The sequence below is a fragment of the Lynx canadensis genome, chromosome D4, assembly GCF_007474595.2.
Source record: "Lynx canadensis isolate LIC74 chromosome D4, mLynCan4.pri.v2, whole genome shotgun sequence".
Classification (NCBI taxonomy): domain Eukaryota; kingdom Metazoa; phylum Chordata; class Mammalia; order Carnivora; family Felidae; genus Lynx; species Lynx canadensis.
This window is the reverse complement of record NC_044315.2, coordinates 50,338,602-50,365,064: the sequence shown is the minus strand read 5'-3', so window position 1 is coordinate 50,365,064 and position 26,463 is coordinate 50,338,602. Positions and strand designations below refer to the sequence as shown.

General features: G+C 43.7%; 1 protein-coding gene across 1 annotated transcript in view; it reads left to right on the top strand.

The window, feature by feature from the left end:
- Positions 1 to 26,463, top strand: part of MOB3B (MOB kinase activator 3B) — a 203,882-nt gene that overhangs the window by 157,930 nt on the left and 19,489 nt on the right. The window contains 1 exon segment of the mRNA XM_032595612.1: positions 13,456 to 13,658. Coding sequence (XP_032451503.1) covers positions 13,456 to 13,658 — 203 coding nt within the window.

Genomic DNA, 26,463 nt, shown 5'->3' with positions numbered 1-26,463 from the left:
TAGGAGCTCTGTTCAGACCATGCTATGTATCAGAGACTGTCTGCTTCCCAATAACTGGACAGCTCTGTTCAGACCATGCTATGTATCAGAGACTGTCTGCTTCCCAGCCACGGGTCATGTACAGTCACATGGAGCCTGCCCTCAGGAGAGCCCTGTGCTTGGTTGAATACTCTGCTGTCATCATCTTGAAATTCTTAATAATCTGTGAACTAGGGGCTCTGCAAATTATGTAGCCATCCTGATCAGAGTTTCATCAGTAAACATAGAAATGTCAGTGCATGAACCAAAGGGAAAAAATTATGGTTCCAGGGCCTAATCAAATATTTGTGGTCCACAGAGTGGTATTTTTTATCTAAATAAAATTTTTAGTTAGAATAGTTTTAGATTTATCCAAAAGTTTAAAGGTAGTACACAGAGAACCCATATATCCCTCACACAGTTTCTCATGTTGGTAACATCTTACATTACATTTATATCTATAATACATGTGTCATAACTAAGGAACTAACAACAGTACTATAAACTCCACACAGTATTCACATTTTATGAATCTTTCCCTAATGCCCCTTTCCTGTTCCTGGATTCCATCCAGGACACCGCATTACATTTAGCCATCAAATCTGTTTAGGCTCCTCTGGGCTATGATGTTTTTCTCAGACATTTCTTGTTTTTGATGGCTTTAACAATTTTGAGCAGTACTTGTCAAATATTTTATAGAATGTCCCCTCAGTTTGGGTTTCCCTGATGTTTTTCTCATGGTTAGACAGGGGCTATAAGTTCTTGAGAGGAAGACTACAGATATGAAGTGACATTTTCATCACATCATATCAAAGATCTATGCCATGCACATGACTTGTCATTGATATTAACCTTGATCACCTGGCCAATGTAGTGCTTGCCAGGTTCCTCCATTACGTTTCTCCATTAACTCTTTCCATACTTACTCTTTGGAAGAAAGTCACCTAGTGTACCCCACAATCAGTGGCGGGGAGGGGGCCTCCACCTCCTTCAGGGGGAAGTATCTACATAAGTTACCTGGAATTCCCCTCCATGGGACATTTGTCAATTTTCCATTCATTTATTCAACCGTCTATCAGTCGGGACTTGTGGATATTTATTTTATACCTTGGGTTACAATCCAGTACTCTTCCATTTATTTTGTTGCTCCCATTCCAGCTTTGGTGGTTCATGAGCTCTTTCAGGTTGCCTCCAGTGTCCCTTGGACATGCCCCTAAGGTTGTGATTTTATTGAAGACATCCTTTCTTTCTGGCACTACAAGGTGCCAGGCTGTCTTTTACATTTCCTTCTGCAGCCCTAGAATCAGCCGTTTCTCCAAGGAGCCCTGATTCCTTTTATTGAAGAATGGTATTAGAAGCTAAGATCTGGAGGACACCTGGGTGGCTCAGTTGGATGGGCATCCGACTTTGGCTTGGGTTATGATCTCATGGCTCATGAGTTCAAGCCCCACATCAGGCTCTGAGCTGATAGTGCAGAGCCTGCCTTGGATTCTCTCTCTCCCTTTCTCTACCCCTCCCCAACCTGTGTGCACACACTCTCTCTCTCAAAAATAAACTTAAAAAAAAAGAAGCTAAGATATGGGTGTTGTGTGCTCATTGCTGTAGCTCATTACTACCAGAGCATTTTACATTTTTTAGTGTAAATCTTTAAAAATTAAGCTGTCATCTTATAGAAAGTCAGCTTTTCCAAGCTAACTATGTAAAAATAAATAACATTAATAAATGAAATGTTAAAATTTTTAATGTTTCTGAATTAACCACCAACATTTAACTATAAACAGATTCCACATTGGAATCTAGGCTCCTAGAAGATCTGGGAGTCCTAGACCCATATACCCCCTCAACAGCAGTCAGCTGAGGCAGAGGGGCTCTTGTCCTTTCCTGCCTAGAGCCCTCTCGGGTTGTCACTGTACGCACTGCTCACTATCTTATTACACCCAGCCGACTATCCTCTTTTTTCTTTCTGACCCTTGAAGGCATTCGATTTTGTGATTCCTGGTTCAAACTGTATTCCAGTAGATAATTTACAGATACACAGCTTAGTCTGTGATTTTAGCTGAACTTGGATCCCAGAGATCAAGTATCAGAGCTCTATTTCTGGTTTGACCCCTCTCTTACTGGTTCACCCTCATTGGCTCTTAATGCAAAGACAGTGACTCACCATTTCTTGCTCAGTCCCTGCCTTCACCCCTCCAGCTCAGGTGTAAAGAGTCATCTGCGTCCACTTGGCATTTTCCCCTCAGCTTCAGGCTTCAAGGGTCTTTGCAGGCAGAGTCCGCCCTGAATGTTTTTGGCCAAGTGTCCTTTTCTTAGACTCTTTCTGTCTGGAGAAGATCCCCCAACAGTCACACCCCTACCTCAGATTAATTTCTTCCTGGTCACTGTTGCCTTGTGGCTCTGCAAAGCACTCCTTAAATTGGGTTCCAGTCATCATTCTTTCTAGATCTGCCCACCCTTTGCAAAAAGGATCTGTTGCTTTGCTGTCTTCTCCCTGTCCCCTGCTTACCCCTGTCATGTATCAGGAGTATTTGTCAGTCAATCCTGGCTTATTTCTGACTTTGCTAAATTTGGAAAACTGTCTGGCACTTTTCTATTTATATGAAAATACGCACTTCAGTACAAATATACAATACGGTTTGAGGGGTTGCTTCTTTCTCTTTATGAGTGAAAACCTGATAGAAAAATGCATTTCTCTCTGTGATCTGCCAAGTATGAAGAGATACAAGTATCAACTTTCACTGAAGCCTTATAACTTCAGACATGACAAGGTTAAACATGGGCCTGTTTTTCAATTCCCCCGGGGAAACTTTCCACAGAGCAAGAGTTTTCAGGCAGTAACTCAAGGCCACTGCTTGGGGATGGGAAAAGCAAAGGCAACCCAAGCAGAAGTTTTCACCACCCACACTTTACATGGTCATTTGTTCATGTATTCACTCTACAGATACTCACTGAGACCACCATGTTCTGGTATGCATTTGATGCCAGGGATAACTGTGAACAAGAAAGGTAAAAGTACATTCCCTGACAGTGCAAAATTTTCAGTCCAGGGGGAGACTTAAAAAATGGACAATTATAATGTAGCAAGTATTGTCATAGGAGAAGTACAGGGCGTCATGATATGCCTGACTTGACTGGGTTAGGTGGACAAGGAGGATATCCTAGAGGAAGTGATGATGGAGTTGAGCCTTGAATAACAAATGGGAGTTAGCCAGACGAGAAGGGGAAGTTGAAGAAGAGGGTTTCCAGCTGCCAACTCTTCAGTATGAGGCAACTCCCAGAGTGAGCAGAAGAGGATCGTAGCTCCAGAAGAGTGGAGTATTATATACAAATTAGGAGGCTCCAGAAGTGATGATGGAGAGATAAACAAAGTTGAAACCGTAGAGGGTCTTGCTTGCTGTGTTAAATAGCTCTGATATTACCTTAAAGCAGTAGGAAGCTGCTTTAGAGGTTAATGCAAAAAGGTGGATGGCTTGGTTAGATTTGCATAGTAGGAAAATTATCTGCCTGCCCGGTGGGAGATTAGAAAAAATCCAAGAGTAGAGGGGAGAAGCTCCAGCAAACCAGGCAGGAAATGATGGTGGCTTGAGCTAGAGAAGTGGTGATAGAGGTGGAGGGAGAACTCTTCAGACAAGATTTGGGATTAATTGCCCTTCATCACATCATGGAAAAATGAGTCTGCTGGTGAATAAAGGAAAGTGTTATTTGTGATGATGCTCATAGTACATCATCCATGACAAGAAGGCAGAGTCATTTTCAGATTCCAACTGGCGATCATGATCAAAGTGCAGGTACTTCTGTCTGACTTTCTAGTACTAATGAAGTTAATTATCATCTTGTTCTCACTCCACCCCATTTGGCCCCATTTGATTTTCAGCAAATTCAGCACATCGGAACTAGCTACAGTTTGTTTTTTATGGCTTTTATTGCCTTTCTGTAGTGAATGAGCATCTTCCTCAGGATTTCCTGGGTCTTTCTCAGTCTACTTCCACCTCCATGCTGCGATGGCAGAGGGTGAAGGCAGACATCCTGGAGATGAATGGGCAGATAAGGAACAGCCTCTGGCAGTAGGGAAGTGACATGGGGAGAAGAGGGAAGTGTGGGAAGCAGGCACATTGTATTTACAGTCGCTCCTTTGGGTGGCTGAAACAGCACTTCCTCTGCCTGGCAAAATGGCATGTCTGAAAGAATTAACAATCTGTTTAGAACATATAATCACATGCTAGTCTGTTTTCCTTTGGTCCAACCACTGTGGTGGTAGGTCAGAGGGCAACACAGGGGGCACTGGGGAAGGGCAAAGGGAGTTAGGGAACAGGGTAGTAGCCAGTTTGTTTCTAACCATTTGCAGCTGTCAGCTTGTTTGGGGACTTTATTTTTTTTAAGGCAGAGGAACAAAGTCTTGCTACACGGGATTGTTTTGCTTGGCATGACGAACAGACACTTTCTTGAGGAACGCACAGAGATAACACAAAACATCTGCTTCAAGGAGTCAGTCCTCTGCAGCTGACTTTTCATCAGCCTGAGCCCGAGCACATGGGGCTTCTTTAGATCAATATGTAGATACATTTAGGAGGCGGGAGAACGGTGATGCAATGGGCAGGCAGCGGGGCGGAAGCTAAGAGGAGGAGGATGTGTATTTGTAAGAAACAGATCTGTGTTATGAGGTTTTTTTCGCTGTTTGTTTTCCTCGTGATCCAATTGCATTTTGTTTTGCAAGTGTTTGGGAAATGGTATGTTCTCGGCCACGCTGCCAGAGGAGGTCTGTTTTCTTTTCCCACGTGTGTGGGATGTTGTTTTTCTTCAGGAACTATTGAGAATGAGGGAATTCTATGGCTTGTGCAGGGATTTTCATCTATGCACTCTTCGGTTACTGGACCCCAAAGACAAAAAGGACAGCACAAATGCCCTCAGACGTGAGTGACGGGAGTTGTGGGCATTTCTGGAGTTAAGGGAGTGTTAAGGGGAGTTGTGGGCATTTTTGGTTGTTGTCATTCGTGTGCTATCAGGGGTCCCAAAAGGATGGGCCAGAACATTAGGTTTCATCTTGTGCCATGTGGAAACTCCTTAGACAACTCACAGGAGTTTGCCCTTTGAAGAAAAGGTGACTTCATCTGTCCTGTTTCATTTGTCCTTCCCCTGCACCCTGGGCTTTGATGAAGAAGAGCCAAAGTTTCCTAACAGCTGTTAACGCCGGCTGTTAGTTCTGTTAGTTACCGGGTGCTCCCTGTTTAACCCTCACAATCTCACAGACACCTAGGTCTAATTATCCCCATTTCTCAGATGAGGAAATGAGCCTTTTCATTCGCAAACTTGCTCAAGAGCAAGCAGCCTAGAAGTTTCCCAGCTAGAATGTGAACCCAAGTCTGATGGGCACCAGAACCAGATACCTTAGCCACTGTTCTTCATGCTGGACGACACATGCATTTGGAGAAGTAAGAGACAAACCTCCGCCTTCCATCTTCGTCTTTTAACAAGCTTTGCCTCTCCAGTTGGATGAAAGAGTTGAAAGGATCTGTGAGAACACCCCATCGAGTGTCCTGGCCGAGTGGAAAGAGCACAGGCTCCAGAATCAGAGGCTGGACTTCAGACCCCTTTTCATCACAGCCTAGTTTGAAATCCCAACCAGTCAGTCCCCTCGCCTTTCTGAGCTTTGATTTCAGGGTCAGCATGTGGCTTAAGAGCTCAGCTCTGGGTCCAGCACTTGGCAACTATTGGTTACATGGTGAGCCCACTCCAGGCTCCCTGCCAGGCACCGAGGATCGGCTGCAAGGACCCTCTGGGAGGGTACGGTCTAGGAGAGAAGGCAGACCTGAGTCAGGGTCCACAGAGAAGTATGGAATTACCATGTGGGATCTGTGCTCAGGAAGGTTCAGCAGATGGCAGACAACCTGAGGCTGGAGATGATGGAAGTCTTTGAGCTGAGCTCTTAGGAAGTAGAGGCATTAACAAAATAAATGACAGGCTGGAATATCTGCCAATTACTTATGGAACCTGGGATGTTTGAGGAAAGTTCTCTGCTGTCCCTGGAGACAACCTCTTAGCCCTTACTTGCTACATCTCCATAGTCCGGGTCCAACCCAGTGTGATCGTGGACCAGAGTCTCCTCCCCAAGCATTGGACATTCTCTTAAAAGATAGAAAACAGAACAGGAATGTGCTATAGCTAGCACAGAAGCTTTCACCTGGGTCTTGAGTTTGGACCTTTGTCTTCAATCTGTGGCCCTGTTATCCAAAGCGTTTCTGCATTCTCTGAGGGACTCTTTTCTTTTGCAGCTTCCATAACAGAACAAAAGAGAAAACATAGGCCATTTAGATAGTTTATTTTCTTTCAGGGGTTTTCTAAAAGGAAGGATTGAATGGGGCATCTGCTTAACAGTGCAAGGGAAGGGAGAGGAGAGGGGAGGAAGGAAGAAAATGGATTGAAGCTCAGAAATTACTGGAATTTTTTATTAAATTTTGTTTGGGAGAAAGGAGATTTACTAAGTCCGAGATAAAAGGCAAATCCACATGGGACCCCAGAGAAATTATTATATTCCATGCTCGATTTAGCTCTCATACTGACTGTGGTTTGGAGATCAGAAAGTTGTGGTTAGGCACATTCATAAACTCTGCAGGACTCTGTCAGATGCTGGTTCCCTGCCGAGCACCACATCTTCCTGAGCAGCAGAGGCAGGGCTGGGGGCTGCCTGTCAGGCCTTCAGGAGAGTCCAGGCCCCCCAGTCTCACCTTACCCTCTGCCTTCATCCCTCCTGTCTGGCTCAGCCTCCTCCTTGGCCTGATCATCCAGCAAACTCCAGTCTTGCTTTGAGTCTAATTGTTGAGCAAATTCCTGAGGGAAGCACATACAAGTGATTGGCTTGGGATTCTGACCTCTGACCAGGCATTTTGCCTCAGCTCCCTCTGGAATCTGGGCTCAGCGTGGCCCTGTTTTAGGTTCACCAACTTCATTTCAGTACTGACCCGTTTGCAGAGACCCAACTCCATCACATGACCCAAGATCATCCAGGTCCAAGGTTGTGTGTGTGGTGTGTGTGTGTATCACTTCTGTAGAGAACACTCTTCCGAACACATCTTCTCATTTGGGGATAACTTCTTAGAGTCTGAAATTCCCCAGCTTGAATCTGAGAGCCCTGGGATGTGGCTCGGGGTGGGGTGGTGAAAGAGATTGCCCTGAGACTCAATCAGTGATTGCAAATCATTTAGAGACCTTCTGATCAAAGGTTGTTTTCTTTATCAATTAGTACATATCTGTCTGGGATTGTGGTCACATGGCTTATCTGGTTTATAATCAGACTAGTCAAAGTTTAACTCCAAACCCTTCAGACGTGCAATCTACTTCAGTTAAGACTACTGGTTAATATTGTCTAGCATTAACTTTCTAATTGAGTACAGTAACTGAAAATTAACTATCAGCACCTGAAAAAATTCATTGAAAGGCAAATAAGGGAGGTTTTAATGATAAGAAAAGAGGAGTTTCAGATTTTTTTCTTCCCACCTCCTTGTTGAAATCAAAATGTTCTTATCACAGAGTTCTCCTCCCTTTTCACCAAAGGCAGCGTGAAGCTTCTCATGTCAGGACCTTGTCAAGACCCTGGCAAAACACTGTTGTTCTGCTGTAGGCTTTTTTCCTCCCCCAAATAGGAAATGATAGAGTCACATCTTGACTAAATAAAATCACTGCTCTTTTATGATTCACTTTTGATTGATAAGTATTCCCTACCTAGGTCTGTGCCAGGTACTTTTAAAAGCAGACTCAGAATTTAAAACAATCCCTTTGTTCAGGGAGCTTACAATAATATGAGACATAAATATGAGAAACTTATAGAAGATAATATAAGGCAGAATGTAACCCAGTGCTTAATTGAGTACTTGCCACTGTGAGTTCTTTGTAAGTTCAGAACTGATGTGTTAATGCCCAAGCTGCCCTCATGAAAATAAATATGCAGGAGGAATTTAATCCCAAAGTGTCTTCCAAAGAACTTTGGGTCTATGGGATACTAAAAGTAACAGTTCACAAGAGGGTGCTTACTATCTGCAACGCATTAGGCAAAACCTTTTTTATGTGTGTGTGTTTAACCTTCACAACAACCTCATGAGCTACAGACAACATTAACATCCCTGTTTCTTTCTGGATGGGGAAACTGAGGCTTAGAGGGACTGTTTGCACATGACTACCTTGTGAATAGAAGGTAGAGTGACATAGAAATGAAAGCTGGGGAGTATGATTACAGACTGTGTTTTAAACCAGTAGATATTATGGGGCGGGGGGAGCAGTTTAGAGTAAAATAGGACTTTTTCCTACAGGAATTCTCAGATCCTTTATTTTGCGGAGATACATTGTAAACCTCTATGAAAACAGCATTTAAAATTTTTTTTTAATATTTATTTTAAAGAGAGCGTGGGGGAGGGGCAGAGAGAGAGGGAGACACAGAATCCAAAGAGGGCTCCAAGCTCTGAGCTATCAGCACAGAGCCCAACGTGGCACTCGAATTCATGAACCATGAGATAAGTCAGACATTTAACCAACTGAGCCACCCAGGCACCCCAAAAGCAGCATTTTTGCAAATACATTTGATCTCGTGATCCTCTTTTTTTAACCAAGGATCTCCCAAGATTAGTGATTTTCAAAACATGGCTTGGGAAATACTAAAGTGAAGGGTGCATAATATCTCACACACGCAAGAGAAGCAGAGGGACAGAAGGTTGAATGTGGTCCTGAGCTGGATCAGTGGTGCCACATGTCCACATAGCCCTTTGCCCAGACCCAGCCAGTGTACGGCCCCCTCAGCTGCCAGCCATCATTATAACAAGACCAGCATCCGTTTGTGATGATTCATTAGCCTTTCATTCTTCCTATTGGTAGACTGTATGCATTTAAAGCAAGCAAACACACATTTTCCAAGCTCCTTCTATAAGCCAGGTACTGAGCTAAGTGCAGGTCATAAAATGGTGATCTGTTCCCTGCTACCATGGAGCCCTCAGTAACAGGATGCAGAAGAAAAGACCTGATTTTAGAGCCAAATCATTATCTCCTTTTAGCTATGAGGCTAGGAGCAAGTACTTTCACTGAGCTAAGCCTCAGTTAAAAACAAAGCTGCAACAATAATATCACTGCTCAGGATGTCCCTGGGACTAAAGGACTTCACACACATATGTATCAGGCATCACCCAAGGATCCCTTTCCTTTGGCTCCTTGGCCAAGGAGCCCTTTCCTTGGCTCCTTTGGAAATTGGATACGTCTTAGCAGCCCCATGAAGACAAAAACCCTCAGATGGATCACTTTTCATGATCTGGCCCATCTGGGGCCTGTCAAGGAAGGGAGTGGATCAGCAGGGCTGAGTCTTGCCCTATCTTGCTGCCATGAAGCCAGTTACACAGGGTGAGATAGTTGCAGAGTCCACCAAAGGGTTAGACATCCAGTTCTCTACATCAAAGGGAGTGGTCTCTTCTACCGCCCACCTTCTGAAGGCTTATTTAAAACACACAGACATACATGCCACACAGACATATGCATACATGAACCTACACACATATAAACACACAGATTCGTACATGTAACACATACACTCACACATATACACACATACATACATATACACATGCACACATATATCCACAAATATACACACATACGTACATATGCACACACACACACAAATCTGAACACCTGGAAGGCTGAAGAGAAGGGGGGGAAAGAGCTAAAATATTACACAAACTATAGGAGTGGCCCCTGAACCATAGATATTATGGAATGAATTTCCCAACTGCTGTGTAGCTTTCTTACTCTTAATCCCATGCTCTGTGAACTGAAATTTTATCTCTGGTGCAGCAGAGAACTCACTGGGGTTTCTGGGCTCCCTAGAACTCTCAGTCCAGGACTTGTCAGCTTCCAGAGTTGGCCTGAGGTGACTGGTACATGCTGAGCACGTCCTGACTTGAGCCATTTGCAACGTTCACTTTTGAATAATGAATTACGTGTAAGGGAGGGAATGGTGGAAGGGTCAGATCCAACTAAGCTGCTAGAGTCCCGAGGAATTCAGGTGAGAAATTAAAAAATAGAACTTAGTACAAAAGTTCCCACTACATACCCATTACAGTACAGATACTAGTATAAGGACACTGCAAAGCAAATGTCTTTATTTTATAATCCAGAAGAGTGAAGTAACCTGCCTATACAGCTAGTAAATTGTAGGGCCAGGACTTTAAAAGTAGACCTTGCAGATTCTCAAAGCAACTCAACTATTCTCAAGATAATTTCCAGCCATATCGCAAAAGGGAGAGATAGAGGCAAACCAACTTTGAGAACAAAAGCAAGGCCAGAGACCAGGTATGGAATGGAAGGTAGCACCAGGAATTCAGAACTGAGCAGAATAGGAATGGGGGGAATATGGCAAACTGGGGACCATCTAGAGACACCTAGCAATTGCCATGAACATCCTCAGTATGCCCAATAGTTGGCTTTACCTCTGAGTCAGTGTGTGGGGCCTGGGGCTGGTCAAGCAGATGCACTGACACAGCTAAGACTCTCCATGTTCTCTAGCAGCTGGTGAGCCTCCACGGAGACTGGAGGCAGGGGATGTGAAAGGTAAACCCACTGGAGGGGGTTCAGGCCACCCAGAAAGGAAGGGCCACAGAGCTGCAGGTGTGTGTTGGAGCCCCAGAGCAGTATCTCAGGTTTTCAGGGTGGTCCTGGGCTTTAGGGTTGGACAAACCTGGGTCCAGACCCCTCCTCTACTGTTTGCCAGCTGAATGACCTTGGGCAGCTACTTAATTTTCTGAGTCTGTTTCCATCTCAAAGATGAGAAAACAATAATAATAGTACCTGTCTTCAAGTCTTGTTCTGCAAACTTAATCAGCTAATCTGTGTAAATCTCTTGGCTCAGTTCCTACAACACAGTAAGTGCTCAGTTGATGTTGGCTTTTACTATTAGTCCCAGATCCCCAGTCCCAAGGCATGGGCAGAGAAAACACATTTCTCCTTGAAGGCAGCGGAGTGTATTAATTAGCCTTCCTCTTATCCCCTTGAATCTGTGGCTGCCAGCGATGTGGACTTCTTTCAAACTTCTCTCTCTCTCTCTCTCCACCACTTTTCTTAACTCATATTTCTGTACCACCAAAGAGTAACCTTTGGATGCCTTGTTTCACTTAGCAGTCTAGCTATGCCTCTATCCTTGGTAGAGAGTTATACTCCAAACTTAACCAGATCTTTTGGTGTTTAGAATCAAGCTGTCTTGGTCCAAATCCCAGCCCTGCCACTTTTTAGCTAAATAGCCTGGGGCAAGTCAATCTGTGCTTCAGAGCTTCAGTATTAGCCATCCATGACATAGAGGTAGTAAAGCCTACTTTGCAGATAGGTTGTAAAGGAAAAATATGTCAGCCGTTGGTATTGTCACTGTGTGGGTTACAGGGCTCCCCTTCTCATGGGAACACACTTGGAGGGGATTCCATCATCTCTGGGACTTGAGCTTCTTTGAAGACTCCAGAACCTTCCGCAGCCTGGCAGCAGTGCTTTCTGCTGGCCTCTCCTAGAAAACCTAGAAAACCACCCATAATTTCTGCGAGGGTCTGCCCACCACCTCCTTCCCAGCTGTACCTCACCTACATCCCTAAATCCCAGCATCTGTTGCCCAGACAGCTGCCACGCTATGCCTGAGTCTCTTCCTGGGTTCATTTGATAGGTCCCACTTTGTTTTTGAAGAAAAGCAGGTAAGAGTGCCGGGCCCCAGGGAGACAGATCTTGCCTCTGCCAGCTGCCAGTCATGTTCTGTCTCTCCCATCGTGTCCTGGGCGTCCCAGGTGATCCCATTACAAAGTATCTCACTAGACAGCTGCCACTGGGACCCTGTGGAGGAACAGAGAACAAAATTCCAGGCTTCCTAGGGACCAGGGCCACATCCTGAGCACACTCCCCAATTCTGATGAAAGGCTGGTTGCCATGTCTACCTTTCTTGAGAAAGGTAACGTATTCCTTATAACAACAGCGAGGTGCTCCAGACCCTCACTGTAGTGCAGAGAGAAGGGGGCCATTCCCATTTGGTGAGCTCTTACTCTGTTCTAGGCACTGTCAAAGGATTTTACTCATGTTAGCACCCTCCAACACATGCAAGGAAGGCTTTATTATGATCCTTCTTTTATAGATGAGAAACCAAAATTGCATGAGTACCACTTCCCATTCTTGACAGCCACTGGAAATTTTACCTGTATCAAATCCTCACAACTGTCGCAACTTTTACTTACATATGGCAAAACTGAAGCCCAGAGAGGTCGTGTATCTTGCCTGTGGTGATACAGATAGAAAAGTTGCAGAGCAGGAAATCAAAGTCTGTTGGACTTACAACAGACTTGTCACCATTTTAGGACAGTGTAAATAACAAGAGTTTAAACAGTGTTTAAGAGGGGGAAAGGAAGTGGGCTTGTGGATCCTGCTGTGTGTTGCTCTGACCAGACAGCAGTAGTGGTCATCAAACAGGAAATCTGGGTGTCTCCTCTGGCCACATAACCCACTCTTACCTTCCACAAGGGGATGAAGTGGTAATAAGTAATGCAAAGTGTCTATGGAGTTTGCTGCATTTGCCCACCTCAGAAACAGTGAATCTCAGGAGAAATTTGGATCAGAATTTGCACACTGGTAGCCTGTAGGCGAAATTAAGCTAGAAAGATGTCTTGTGTTGACCGTTGGTATTTCTGTAAAACTTTAATTGCTGATGTTTTAAAAATGCAGCAAATTCACATAGCACTCCAAATTTCTGAATTATCTTGAAAACTCAGGAGTTCTCACACGGCCACCCTTGGCGGGAGTTTTGGCACAGCAGCTCCCTCTGAGGAGAAGGTGTTTTCAATTTACTACAGTGCTCAAGGCCCCGCCCCCATCATGATGTGTCAGGGAGCGCTTGTCTCCTTGGAGCATTCCCCTCCTCCTGCTGGTTTTCTTTATGTTAATGTAAGAGGAAGATGAACTTTCTTGTGCTGTATCAAGTGGGGGAAAAACACAAGAAGGGAGAGCACACATTTGTATGCAAAAATGAATATTTTTATATAAATATAAGCAACGCATATACACACATTATATATACAGATATATACAGATATATTATAGATATATATAGATAGCTATAGATATAGATATATAGATATATACAGATATATACACACATACACACCCATACATTTAGGTAAAGAAACCAACCTGGCCCTTTTCGTTCATTTTTTGGTCTCTTCCTAGTCATTGTTGGCATTTAAATACAACAGCATTTCAGCCACTTTTTTTTAGGCAGGATCCGACACAGCCACCCGTGGAGAGCAGGCATCTGTAGGCTGGCCAGGGAGCTCAGGTCCAGGATGCTCTCCAGCTTCACACATGTGCTCCTGGGCTATCGGAGCTTTCCCATCATGGCTTTGTTCTCCTTTTTTTTTTTTTTTCTTTTTTTTTTAACTTCTCTAGGTGTTCCCTTCCCAAAGAACTTCCTTCAGATCTGCAAGAAGATCCTGTGCCGCCTTTTCCGAGTCTTCGTCCACGTCTACATCCACCACTTTGACCGGGTCATTGTGATGGGCGCGGAGGCCCATGTCAACACCTGCTACAAGCACTTCTATTACTTCGTCACAGAGATGAACCTCATAGACCGCAAGGAGCTAGAGCCTTTGGTAAGTGTCACCATGCTACTTCTAGGAGCTCAGCCTTTTGTCCCAGCACACTGACAAACCCATGCAAAATGCTCATTCATGATGAGCCATCAGCCAGAGGCCTACAGCATTAGACAGGAGTTAGAGGTCAGCTTCAGGAGCAGGAGATGCCAAGATGTCCACAGCACCCAGTGTAGTAAACCACATAGTGGTTTGTAGTGGGATTATAGTGGCAGAATGTAGTAGGATTGTAGTAGTTTGGGCTCAAGGGAGTAGCTTTAATTCTCAGCTCCCAAACCAGCCACCTATCTACTTACTCCCTTAAATGAGCATCTTTGATCTCTCATATTATCCATTATACCTCCATTCAAAGATAACCAGAAACATTCCTTTAATCAGTAAACACATATTTAGCACCTACTGTTTGCTGCTAGGCATGCCAAGTCAAGCAAAACTACCTGCGAGTAGCTTTGACTCCAGAGAGTGAGACGGAAGTAAGCGCTTTGACTCCAAAGAGTAAGACAGAAAAGTAAGCGCTTTGACTACAGAGTTAGAGACAGAACTAAGCGCTTTGACTCCAGAGACAGAGACAGAAGTCAGTGCTTGGACACCAGAGACAGAGATAGAACTAAGTGCTTTGACTCCAGAGATAGAGACAGAAGTCAGTGCTTGGATGCCAGAGATAGAGACAGAAGTAAGCACTTTGACTCCAGAGACAGAGACAGAAGTAAGCCCTTGGACTCCAGAAATGGCGACAGAAGTAAGCTCCAGATGAGAATACAGTATCTGAAGGGCTTTGCTTTTCGTACTGAATCTCCTGTGATGCATTTTAATGGGACATATTAAAATCCAGAACATTTGATTTAAGAAACTTAACAGTTATTGTTTAGGTGAATGGGAATTCCTTGTGTTTTCTTCATAAGGTGTTTTTATAGTTGGACTCAGTCTGTGCTTTAGAAGTCAAGGACCCTTGAAATCCTCAACATCTTTTGTAACACATAGTATCTTAATGTGGATGCCCTCATCGCAGCTATTTCTAGTTGGCTCTACTGAGTACTTATCCCGTATAATACAGAGCTTTATACTAAAATCACACTTTCTTCTTAAAACATTAAAAATGGCAGTTTTGCAACTAACTTTCTTCCAAGTCCATTTGAATAATGACCAACACAGGGCCCAGGCTATGGTCTTTTGGTAGTCCATCTTCCTTTCTCTTTATGTACATGTTTTTTAAGTATAGGTTTTGTTGTTATTTATGTATGGTGAGGCCAACAGATCAGGAAACAACTGCCATTGGAAAGATAGAGTGTTACACTCACAGATCGGAAGGCCAGGGGCACACACCATGTCAAGGTGGGGGGCAAGGCAAGGCACGGTGGGGGAACCACCAGGGTTGGTTAGAGGCAGGGGAAACAGAGAAAATGGGGGTAAAAGCCTTTGTTGGGGTTTCTCTGGGAAGGAACAGGTGAGCCAAGCTAAGCAAGATTAGAATTGACTAATCTGAATAATTTCAGGAGGCCCTGGGGATTAGGGACTGCCTTAGTTGTGTGGTACCTGGATCTGGGGTGATATGTGGAAGGCAGTAGTAGCCCTAAGGGTGAGAGGCATAGGGGAGGTGGTTGGGGCTGTGGGCTCTGGATTGATTGGTTTGTATTGGTTGGGGAGTAAACAGCTGGAGGGTGAGTTGTTTACTACATATAGGAATTGGCTAGCCCTGGGAGGGGCAGTCCCTCCGGGGTCAGCAAGGCTCTGTTGTTAAAGAATCAAAAATACAAAAAGAGAGAGAGAGAGAGAGAGAGAGAGAGAGAGAGAGAGAGAGAGAGACATGTTTAATATGGTACAGTATCTGTATCTGGAAAAGAAATTGATATATCACCTTTAGAGTTTCTCAACTTGAAATCTATTATCATGCTATGAAAGTACATGGGGAAAAATATTTTTGTTTGCATCACTGGGAGTTCTGGAACAAAACAGCACTTTCTGGACACAAATAAGATATATCGTTGGCTACAGAAGTGCTCATCTTCTTCGTTTGCTTTTACAACAGTTTTCTAGAAAGTTCTTGGGGGCAGGAACTAGGTTGTCTCTGAATTCAGTTGGGCAAGTTGTGTGGAAAGAAGCTGAAATGCTTCACGATTGAACTTCTCCTACTTTGTCCTGTAAAGGCAGCTGTGGGTAAACAGTACAAGAAGAAAAGGTGTGCAAACAGCTCAAGGGAGTTAAAAGGCTGGAAAGAGTTGACAAAGCTAATTTAGAAAATGTCAAGGACAAAGGAAAGAGGGACTCCAGGCCACGGAAACCAAGAGGGTGGAGAAACCGTCAGGGGAAATACCTTCCCCGGAAGGTCCACCAGAAGGAAGAGGCTCCCCAAAGCACTCACTGTGCCGGTTTCACTGCCTCAAAGGAGCAGAAACAGCTGGATAGAAGCAACAGTCAGTTTCTTCTTTACGTACAAAAGCATAAAGGCCGTTGTAAGACTAAGCTGAGCGCCAGCCAGCCTTTCTTAGCCATCAAAAAACTATCAGTCATTTTCAGTAACTGAGGAAGAGCCCCAGGGATTCTAACACCTGGCAGTACCAGGAGCTGACTGAAGTGAGAGTCACAGAAAGGCTCCGAACAGCTCAGTGTTCCAGACGAGAGCCTCTTTGGAGGCATAGGGAAGACTGACTCAGGGTTAGCCAGGAATTGTTAATAGTGGAAGTGAGGAAGAAGGGTTATCAGTTTTTCCCCTAGAACCTTTTATTTCTTTAAATCTTGCTTGAAACAGAATCCTTCCTACCTTTATGCTTTCTTAATTATAATTGCAGGGTAGTTAACTTCATTGCTTTTACATATTAACAAATGTTTTTCATGCCTAATTGTCTGAAATTATGTGTTCATTTTACACAAACCAAAGCCTATAAAGTTAACAGAAAAAGATACTGAGAACGTTTCTAAGGACAGTAATTATAGGGGCACCTGGGTGGGTCAGTGGGTTGAGCGTCTGACTCTTGAATTCTGGGTCATGGAATTGAGCTCTGCATCAGGCTCTGCACTGACAGCAAGGAGCCTGCTTAAGATAGTCTCTCTCTCCCAATCCCTCTCTCTGCTTCCCTCCCTCCTTCTGCCCCCCCCCCACTCCCGTGATCTCTGTCTCAAAATAAGTAAATAAACTTAAAAAAAATAATTATAATTATATAATATCAGGCTCTGGATACTTAGCATAGTCCAGTATCCACTAAGAATACTGTACTTTTGGACTGATTTTACTTATAGGAGCAATTTCAGTAGTTGATAATGCTAGAACACCTAACTTCTAAGTTGACTGTAGCAATGAACATATTAAAATCAATCATAGTATTTCAGATCAACACATTTTTATTTAATTTGCATATATCAGGTACCCTGTATGTGCAACACAAGTTACTCAGATGTTCATAAGAAGGGTTTGCTTTGAAGAACTTATAGCTACAAACTAAAAAATGTAAAATAATGACACACTCATCTTCAGCCCTTGCAAAATGATAAGCAAGTCAGGCATTTTGGCTTCACATTCTAGTGTGCATTCTTTAGGATCTAATGCAGCAAAAGGCCAGAAGGGCAACATTTGAGCAGCCAGCTTCCTTTAGAACACCAGCGTTCTGAGTTCCCACATCTCCAGTGGGACATTTCCGATATCGTGCCTTGGGATTGCATGAGTGTAGAACTCAGAGACCCCACCTCAGGTTCCTCTCTGCTCTGCATCCACCATGGACAGCTGTACTCGTCTGTTCCCAGAGACTACCCTGTAGCTTTCATCTGATGTTTACGGAGTGTCCAGCACCCCACAGGGGAGGAGATTCAACTTCAGTGCCTAACACCAGACTCTGTCTCTCTGGGTTCAAACTCTTCATTTACTAACTTGCAATCTTCAGCAAGTAGTTGATTTCTCAAAGCCTCATTTTCCTCACTCCTAGAATGGGTATAATAATTGAATTGTTGTAGACATTAAATGGATTAGTCACATGGTAAGGGCTTAAGGAATGTTGGCTGTTAAATGAGATAATGAATATAAAGTCCCTGGCATATAGTGAGCAAGGATACCCCATTTCTCCCTTCCCAGCTCCCATGGCCTTTTGCCATCTTAGTGATCCCCTAGGTATCCTTGTAACAGATGCAGTTTATCATCTTTGTATTGGTGTCTCCCATAGGATGGTCAACTCTTTGAGAATTGGGGGTATATAGGATATATGCTCCCATGCCTATATTGCCAAGTACACACCAAGTGCATAATATGTTTTGAATTAGGAAGAGTACTTTGAGGGTGATGCGCCTCCATCCACAGAGATTGTCTACCAATCATTCCTCCCTTGGTGCCACCTTTATCTCAGAACATGCCAGCAGACTTCCACTTCTTCATTGTTGGAAATAAAGCTTCATCCTGTTGGATTAGCAATAGAACTTAAAAGCAAAATTAGGCACAGAGCAGTGAAAGGATGTATCATCAGTCTTAGTATCATCATCTATACCCCAACTTTCAGTTAGTTTTCTGTTTTAGATTCCAGCTAGGTCACCTGGGCAGCGTTGAATGCTCTCATACTACTGCGTCCAGGTGACTAACCCTCCCAGATTTGGCACTAAAAGTCTCATGTCCTGGGAAAACTCTCGATCCCTGGCAAACTGGGACGGTTGGTGACCCTCTCTGACCTCAGAGTGGGAGTGAAATTTGGAATTCAGAAGCTGGGAAGAGGTCACTCTGGCCAGCCCAGTGAGCAAGGCCAGTGTGTGCATCCCCCCACAGGGCTTGCCTCATGGCTCCCATTGGGACCTGCTGGTCAGCGGCAGCCTGGGAACCCATTTCATCTGGTCTCCAACAGGGAGAGGGAGGCGAACAGAGACACAGACTTGACAGATGAGCCATTTCTCATGTAAATGCAACAGCTGAAGAAGACTTGAACTCAAGCAAGTTCACAGTTGGAGGAAACGAGCCCAAATGATGCTGGTAATTAGAAAATGGGCCAGTCCCTGATTGAATAAGCAGGCTGCTGTGGGCCCCTGGCAGCCGGGGAGTCAGCTGACAGAATTGAGCTGATCAGAATTATCATTAGCAAGCACAAATAACCAGCAGTGTTTTGTGGGTCTTTCACTAAAAACAAAAGCAGACTCCAAAAGCGCTGTTAGCATTGCAGTAGCTGGTGAATAAAAAGCTGATTAGGGAGGAGGAGGAAGGTTGTGGAGGTGGGGAGGAAGGAGGGTGCTTGCTCACCCTTGTGCACCTGCTGACCCCTGGGTGACCTTGGTCCAGGGCCTTTTCCATCTCCCTCTAGGGTTTCATTTCCTTATTTCTAACAATGAAGGTGATTGTTAAGAACCTACCTTGCATAGGTACAGCTGTGAGGCCAAATACTGTCACAAGGCTGTTCTTTTACCTTACGGCAGGGCACTTGGGCCATAGAAGCTCTTAAATTAAATCAGTGTTTCTTAATAGGGGTCCATATGCCAGTGCATCAGAATCTTCTGGAGGTTATGTTTTAAAATGCACATACCTGGGCCTTGCCACAGATACAGCAAATCAGAATTATTGAGCTCAGGGCCTACTACCAAGCTCCCTCGGTCTGCATCTCAGACTTTACTCTGCATGTGAATCACATGGGCATGCTGCCAAACTGTAGATTCCAATTCAGTACACCTGGAAGGGGACTTGAATGTGCACATTGTGCTCCCAGGTGATGTCCGTGCTGCTGGTTCCCAGACCACACTCTGGCGGCAAGGCTGTGGATGACAATTACTCTCAGATGTGAGATTTACTATTTTTAGCACTTCGTGTCTTCTCTAGGATTGGAGGTTAGCTCAATGAGGTGGGAAAGTAAAGCAAAGAAGAAAAATCTAAGGATCAGTACTGGCCAAGAATATTCCTCAAAATGTTAGTCCTGTAATGAAGAAGTCATGGGAATAAAAGGCATGGCATAGGGAATATACTCAATGACACTGTAATAGCTCTGTATGGTGACAGGTGGTGAGTGAGCATAGCATAACAAAGAAGCATGGCAATCCCTATGTTGTATACCTGCAATAATGTGACATTGTGTGCCAACTATATTTAAAAAAAAAAAAAAAGTTGATCTTGAGTAATGCTCAGTGAAAACAGACTTCTTTCCCTGGATCAAGTAAGTTTACAAAATGCTATATCATCTCCAGCCCTGAAGACCCACAATGTAGAATTGCAGATTAAAGACCTTGAGACGTCCTGCAGCGAAGAAGCTGGTTCAGTTTTGTGTAACCCACTCAGTTTAACTACATTTGACTCCCGCAAAATTTTTTTCATTTGTTATCACTCGTTAACATAAAGATCATGGTCCATGCAGCAAACTTTGGGTAATACTGTTCCATCTTTGTGGTATGTCTCTAGATTTTGAGTTTTCCCTCCCTGCCTCCACCTGGGCCCCTACCACACCCACTACTGCTGCATGGGGTGAGGAAGGAGAGAAGATGGAAAGAGGAAGATGAGAAGGAAATGAAACTCATCCTAGGGGACGGCTTCAGAGAAAGAAAATAAACCCAGCCCTGTTCATTCTCACCCCTCAGTCCTTCTGCATCATTGTATCACACCTGCCACTGAGTTCTTAGTATGTACAAGGCACACAAGCATTTTCAAGAAATAGACAGTAGCTCCATTTCTTGAATTCCAGATATTCCATTAAGCTCTTTACGTATATTATTTTATCTACTTCTCACACTTGTTACCTTTACTTCAGACAAGTGTGGTCATCTGTTTCTCCGTATCTAAACTACATTCCTCTCCGTCTCTCACTGCCATTACTACCATTTTGTCACACCAAGTCTCCCACTCCTCCCCCAGTTGGCTAATTATTGAGGTCCTTGCACTAGTGATTTTAGGCTTTAGCTCCAAAACCACCCATTTAACAATGGATAATTTAGGACCAGGGCACTTTGGAGACCAAAGATTTGGAAAGCCTTGTTCTATAAGTCCTCGCCACAACCCATGTAGGCCCAAGCATATGCTGACCTTATATTCCCCTAAGGGGTGGCCAGGTCATGCCTAAACTCCCCTTGGAGATGCCTGGGTGAGTGCGGTAGCCAAGGTTGGCCTGTCATGACAAGATGAGATCAGGTCTGTAAAAAGAAGCAGAACCTCTCACATGACCAGAGCTGCTCCCCAAAAGAGCCATTGTGGGCTTTTGAAAGGAACTTTTCTTTGGAAACGTCATCTCTGCAAAGTCCTCTGTAGTGTTTCTTGTCATGCAGTTTCCTTGACTTGCGGCCAAATGGCTTGGACATGGGCACAGGCGTTGAAGAAGAAAGAGAGAGCTTCAGCCTGTGAGTCTGGCAGTTCGGCCTTCCCTACAATGATGCTTCCACTATTAATGCTACGCCAGTAGTTGTCCGCCCCTGAGCAAGGCATGTGATCTCTGTGGGCCTCAGTTTTCCCAGATGTAAAAGACACCGTATCAAGAGTCTCCCCCAGCTTGAGTACGGTGATTATGATCTTTGACATGGCATGTCCCAGCCTTGTCATCTTTGGTCCAGGCTGGCATCTTCTTGCTTAGTGGGGCGTTCATGAGTTAAAGCCCATCATGTCAGCAGAGGGGGGTACACCCGGCCCAAAGAACAGCTGGAGTTTGCATTCCTGAGACTTTGTCATTTTAGATGACATGCTGTGTGTATGTATGTGTGTCCATTGTGGCATCAGCTGGTGGTGGTAGTACAGGGCAACCTTAATGCCCAGAGCTGAGTGGATGTGCCAGCCTGAGAACATTTTAAGAGCCTTGGCAAACATACTGTAAAGTGGCAGTTTGAAAAACAGCAAAGAAATGTGGGACTAATTTCAATGAACTATATTGTACTGAGTTACTGGGAATGTGGCAAAATCAGCTACATGTCTTTGTCAGTTCTATTTATTCATCCTTTGCTGATATCCAGAGAGTTTTGCTTCTGGTCTGTGGGCTGATGACTGGTTTTAGTTTTTTGGGTTTTTCTTTTTTTCTTTTTTTGGTTGGGTCGGGAGATGTGGTCTGGTTTATTTCAGGGCCTAAAATGTGATCAATTATAGCTGAAGATGATGCCCATGGGAAAATTGTCAGCATGTAATACTGAGTAATAAAAACAAGATTCAAAATGTATTGGAAAATCACTCTAATCCTGTATCTATTAGTATGTCCTTTAGAAGCATCTAATCATAGATGAGGAAGGAAATATGGCAAAAAGTGTCCAGGGTAGTTCTCTCTTGGTGGAAATATGGGTAATGCTTCATATATATATATATATGTGTGTGTGGATTATATATACATATATATATATATATATATAATTATATATATATATGGATTATATATAGATAATTATTTGGTCTTTTCAAGTTTTCTATCACAAACATGTATCACTTTTATGAGAAGCAGAAAAATCAAATCTTTTGCTTTCAAAGGCCTTACCAACAAAGACCAAAGCTGCACATGGTGGCCTGTGTGCCCAGGACCAGGGTTTCTGAATGTCCTCTCTGCTCTCTCTGGCCATACCCTCTGCTCCCCCCTCATAGAGCTGCCATGGCAGTGATTCTTGAAGGAGCAAGCTGGTGGTGGTGCAGGTCACTTTGTGATTATAGTTGAAGGTGGACTACATACAGTCTCCTTGAACTAAACAATTAAGCTTTCCCTGGAGATGGAGTGGTCCCTCCTGGAGTTGGGAGTTAAGCATCTTTGTAAATATTGAGGTAATGTTTATCTTTACACTATGTAGATATTTTTTTTTTTAATTTCAAGTTTTAAGAGAACAAAAGCAGGGGGCACCTGGGTGGCTCAGTCAGTTGAGTGTCCATCATCAGCTCAGGTCATGATCTCACAGTTCCTGAGTTTGAGCCCCACAACGGGTTCTCTGCTGTCAGTGCAAGGCCCACTTCAGATCCTCTGTCTCCCTCTCTCTGCCCCTTCCCTGCTTGCTCTCTCTCCAAAATAAAATAAAAATAAACAAAAATAAAAGATAACAAAAGGGATTCATTGAAAAGAGATTAATCTAGACCATGGAATGGTCTATATGCACGTTATTAAACATAGCATATGTGTATGTACAATAACTACAAATAATTTTTAGCTGAAATTATCATGTGGACTTAGAGTTAATTCCAAACCCTTCTTACTAAAATATTAGCAAAGCCTGAAATCAGAAGTAACTAGGGAAGTAACTAAATAACTAAGACCACCCTGGTCTCAATCAGACTCTTGTATTATCTTCCCCCGCCCCCCTCAGACAGGACCATTCTCTTCTCCTATCCCCAGGAACCCATGCCCCATCTTGTTTTACACCACCCTGTATCTCTGGTTTGATTCTTTTTTATGGAAGTTGATATTCCAATCACAATGAATTAGTCTTAAAATGCTAGTAGTATATTTCCAGGGGTACCTGGCTGGCTTAGTTAGTAGAGCATACAACTCTTGATCTCTGATGAGTTTGAACCCCATGTTGGGCATAGAGATTACTAAAAAGTTTTTAAATATATGTATTTCCATAGCTGTTGTTATTCCTGTTCCAGTTTTCCATTACATACTTCTGTGTCATGCTTACATGTCAGATTATCTTCCAGTTCTGTAAGTATGCCCACTACAGCAGCCTAAGAATGCCTAGGCTTACAGAGCACACACTGGCTCATCTCTTTACCTTGGCTGAGTAGGCATGGTTACAGACTGCCTCTGAGTTTTAATGGAAGAGAGTCATTTCTAGACCATTCAGTAAACACTTATTACCTGCTGAATATGTGCTAAAAATCAGGGTCCCTGCCTAGAAGGGGTTCACTGAAAGATCCCCTCCTACTCTGTCATTAGTGTAACATATCCCAAAGTATTCTTCCCCAAATCTGCTAGTTCTAAGGGATGTCAGAAGGTGTTATGTGAAAGGGAGTTCCATGGTCACATAACTTGGGAAACAGTGAGTTAATAAAGCTGTTCTGGGGCGGGGGGGGGCACCTGGGTAGCTCAGTCGGTTGAGCGTCCGACTTCGGCTCAGGTCATGGTCTCGTGGTTCGTGGGTTCGAGCCCCACGTCAGCTCTGTGCTAACAAACAACTCAGAGCCTGGAGCCTGCTTCAGATTCTTTGTCTCCCTCTCTCTCCACCTCTCCTGCTCATGCTCTGTCTCTCTGTGTCTCTCAAGAATAAATAAATGTGAAAGGAAGGAAGGAAGGAAGGAAGGAAGGAAGGAAGGAAGGAAGGAAGGAAGCTAGCTAGCTAGCTGTTCTGGGGTCCTTAATACCCTAACATGAATCCTAACCTTCCAGCTAAAGCACACAATGTGCAGATTTATTTGATCAGGGAATCCTCTCGCTACAGAGAGTTTTGTGTTTCTAAAGCTTTGAAATACCCTTTGGGAAATACTAACTACTCAGTCTTCTGTAATCTACTTTCTGTATTATGAGCTCAGTTCTCTTCTGGCTGCTGAGTGTCTGTTAATAGACATTTTTTGAAAACCTATATCGCAGACACTGTGCTGAGTGCCAGTCATATAAGATGCATCTCCATTTTAAAGAATGATTTTATTTTCCTAAAGTTTATTTTTTTGAGAGAGAGAGTGTCAGGGCAGAGAGAGAGAACAAGAGAGGGAATCCCAAGCAGGCTCCACACTGTCAGCACAGAGCCTGACTCAGGGCTTGATCTCACAAACGGTGAGATCATGACCTGAGCTGAAATCAGAAGTCAGATGCTTAACTGACTGAGCCACCCAGGGGCCCCAAGAAACTCATGCTTTTTTTTTTTTTTTTTTAATATATGAAATTTATTGTCAAATTGGTTTCCATACAACACCCAGTGCTCATCCCAAAAGGTGCCCTCCTCAATACCCATCACCCACCCTCCCCTCCCTCCCACCCCCCATCAACCCTCAGTTTGTTCTCAGTTTTTAACAGTCTCTTATGCTTTGGCTCTCTCCCACTCTAACCTCTTTTTTTTTTTTTCCTTCCTCTCCCAAGAAACTCATGCTTTTAAAGAATCCTACCCTTTAATCCATTACTTAGAGCCGTACCATCCAATACAGAAGCCACTAACTACTTGTGGCTACTTAAAGTTAAATTAATTAAAATTGAACTAAAATGAAAATTAGTTTCTTAATCTTACTAGCCATGTTTCAAGTGCTCAAAAGCCACATGTGTCTAGTGGCTATTGTATAGTGCAGATAGTAAACCTTTCCATCATCATGGAACCTTCTGTTGGACACCGCTGAGGTAGAGGGTTTATCTTCAAGAATTCCTTCCTACAATACACTGTTAATACCCTGTCCCACCACCAGTGGCTGCCAAATATGTTTAAAATTGTCCCTAGGATGCCTCAGTAAGACATTGGCATTTAGCTCCTCTCATGGTCTGTCTCTTTTTGCTAGGCCACTCCTCTCCTACCTAGTTTACAGATGAAAGATAGATAAAACTCGAAATCATATGTTTAGTGTTTCTCCCTCGGTGCAATGTCAGATCCTCCACCTCAGAGAGCAGCTCCATACCTCGGGACTGCTGTTGGTCTCTGGGGCACCAAATCATAATTATACTTCATTGTGTCTGCGGTATTGGAAATTGCTACAGAATGTCAGTCACAGTAGGAATTAATTCATCTCCATGAGCGTTTATATGAAGATGTGAATAGTCAGTATGGCTTGATGCCCATAGATAAGCCTGCCAAATTTTGGCTGCTCTGTGTGGTCTAGACTAGTTCAAATTTCCCAGCCAGATAAGACTAGATTCTTTGGCTCCAAAAGATGTCAAATGAGTATTGGTATTTGAATGCGGGAAGGTTTTATTTATTGAAATATAACAGTATGTCTTCTCTCACCACCCACCTGCTCCATCCACCCCATAAAAGCATGAGGATAAGAGTATGGCAGTCCCTATTCTAGGGGCTTGTGTGGTCTTAGGAACACCTCTTCCCATGAAATAATTTTATGCATAAAGTTCAGATATATAGGCCACCAACAAAGCCAGTTAGGCCATAGTGTAGTTCTATAACATACTATGAATCAATATTAGTTCCATGATGTTAGTGGTAACGGATTCCTATGACATTGTGAATGTGAGTGTACCTGGACTAATGAATAAAAAATAAATGCATACAGGTAGGTCTGGATTGAAAAAAAAAAGAGAGAAATACAGACTACTCGAAAGGGAACTTCCTAGAGTTAGTTCCTTGAATGGGCCTTGGCTTCTCACCACCAGGCCAGAGATCCATGTGAGCCCTTGATCACCATGTCCTATTGAGTCCTGATCAAGAGTTTGCAGTATAAAGCTGCAGTTTTATTGTCCCTTCCTCAGAGGGATCTCCCCTCACGCTATACCACATTGGGTCCGTGCTAACTGCTCACTGAGCCCAAAGAGGGCAAACAAGATGGATGCCACCATATTGTTAAAGACTAGTATCAGAAGTGATAAACGACCCCCTTCCACCATTTTCTTTTCCTTAGAAGTGAGTCATTCATTCCAGCCCACACTTAAGGGGAGGGCAATTAAGCTCTATTTATTGAAGAGAGAAATATCAAAGAATTTTCTAGTATGTTTTTATTTTATTTTAATATTCTTTTGAGAGAAAGAGAATGAGAGACAGAGAGCACACACATGTGTTTGCAAGGGGCAGAGGGAGAGAGAGGATCTTAAGCAGGCTCCACGACCTGAGCCCAAATAGAGAATCAAACGTTCACCCAAATGAGCTACCCAGGCGCCTCCTCTAATATATTTTTAAACCAGAGACCAAATTTACTTAACAGGTGATGTTTGCCTTTGGTCCATGCATTGCCCTTTCTTCTTTCATTCCCCACGTCCTGCAGCTCAGGTCTGCTGCCTCCCCCAGTGCGCTCGTTCCTCCAGAAACCACCTGCTTCATTGAAAAC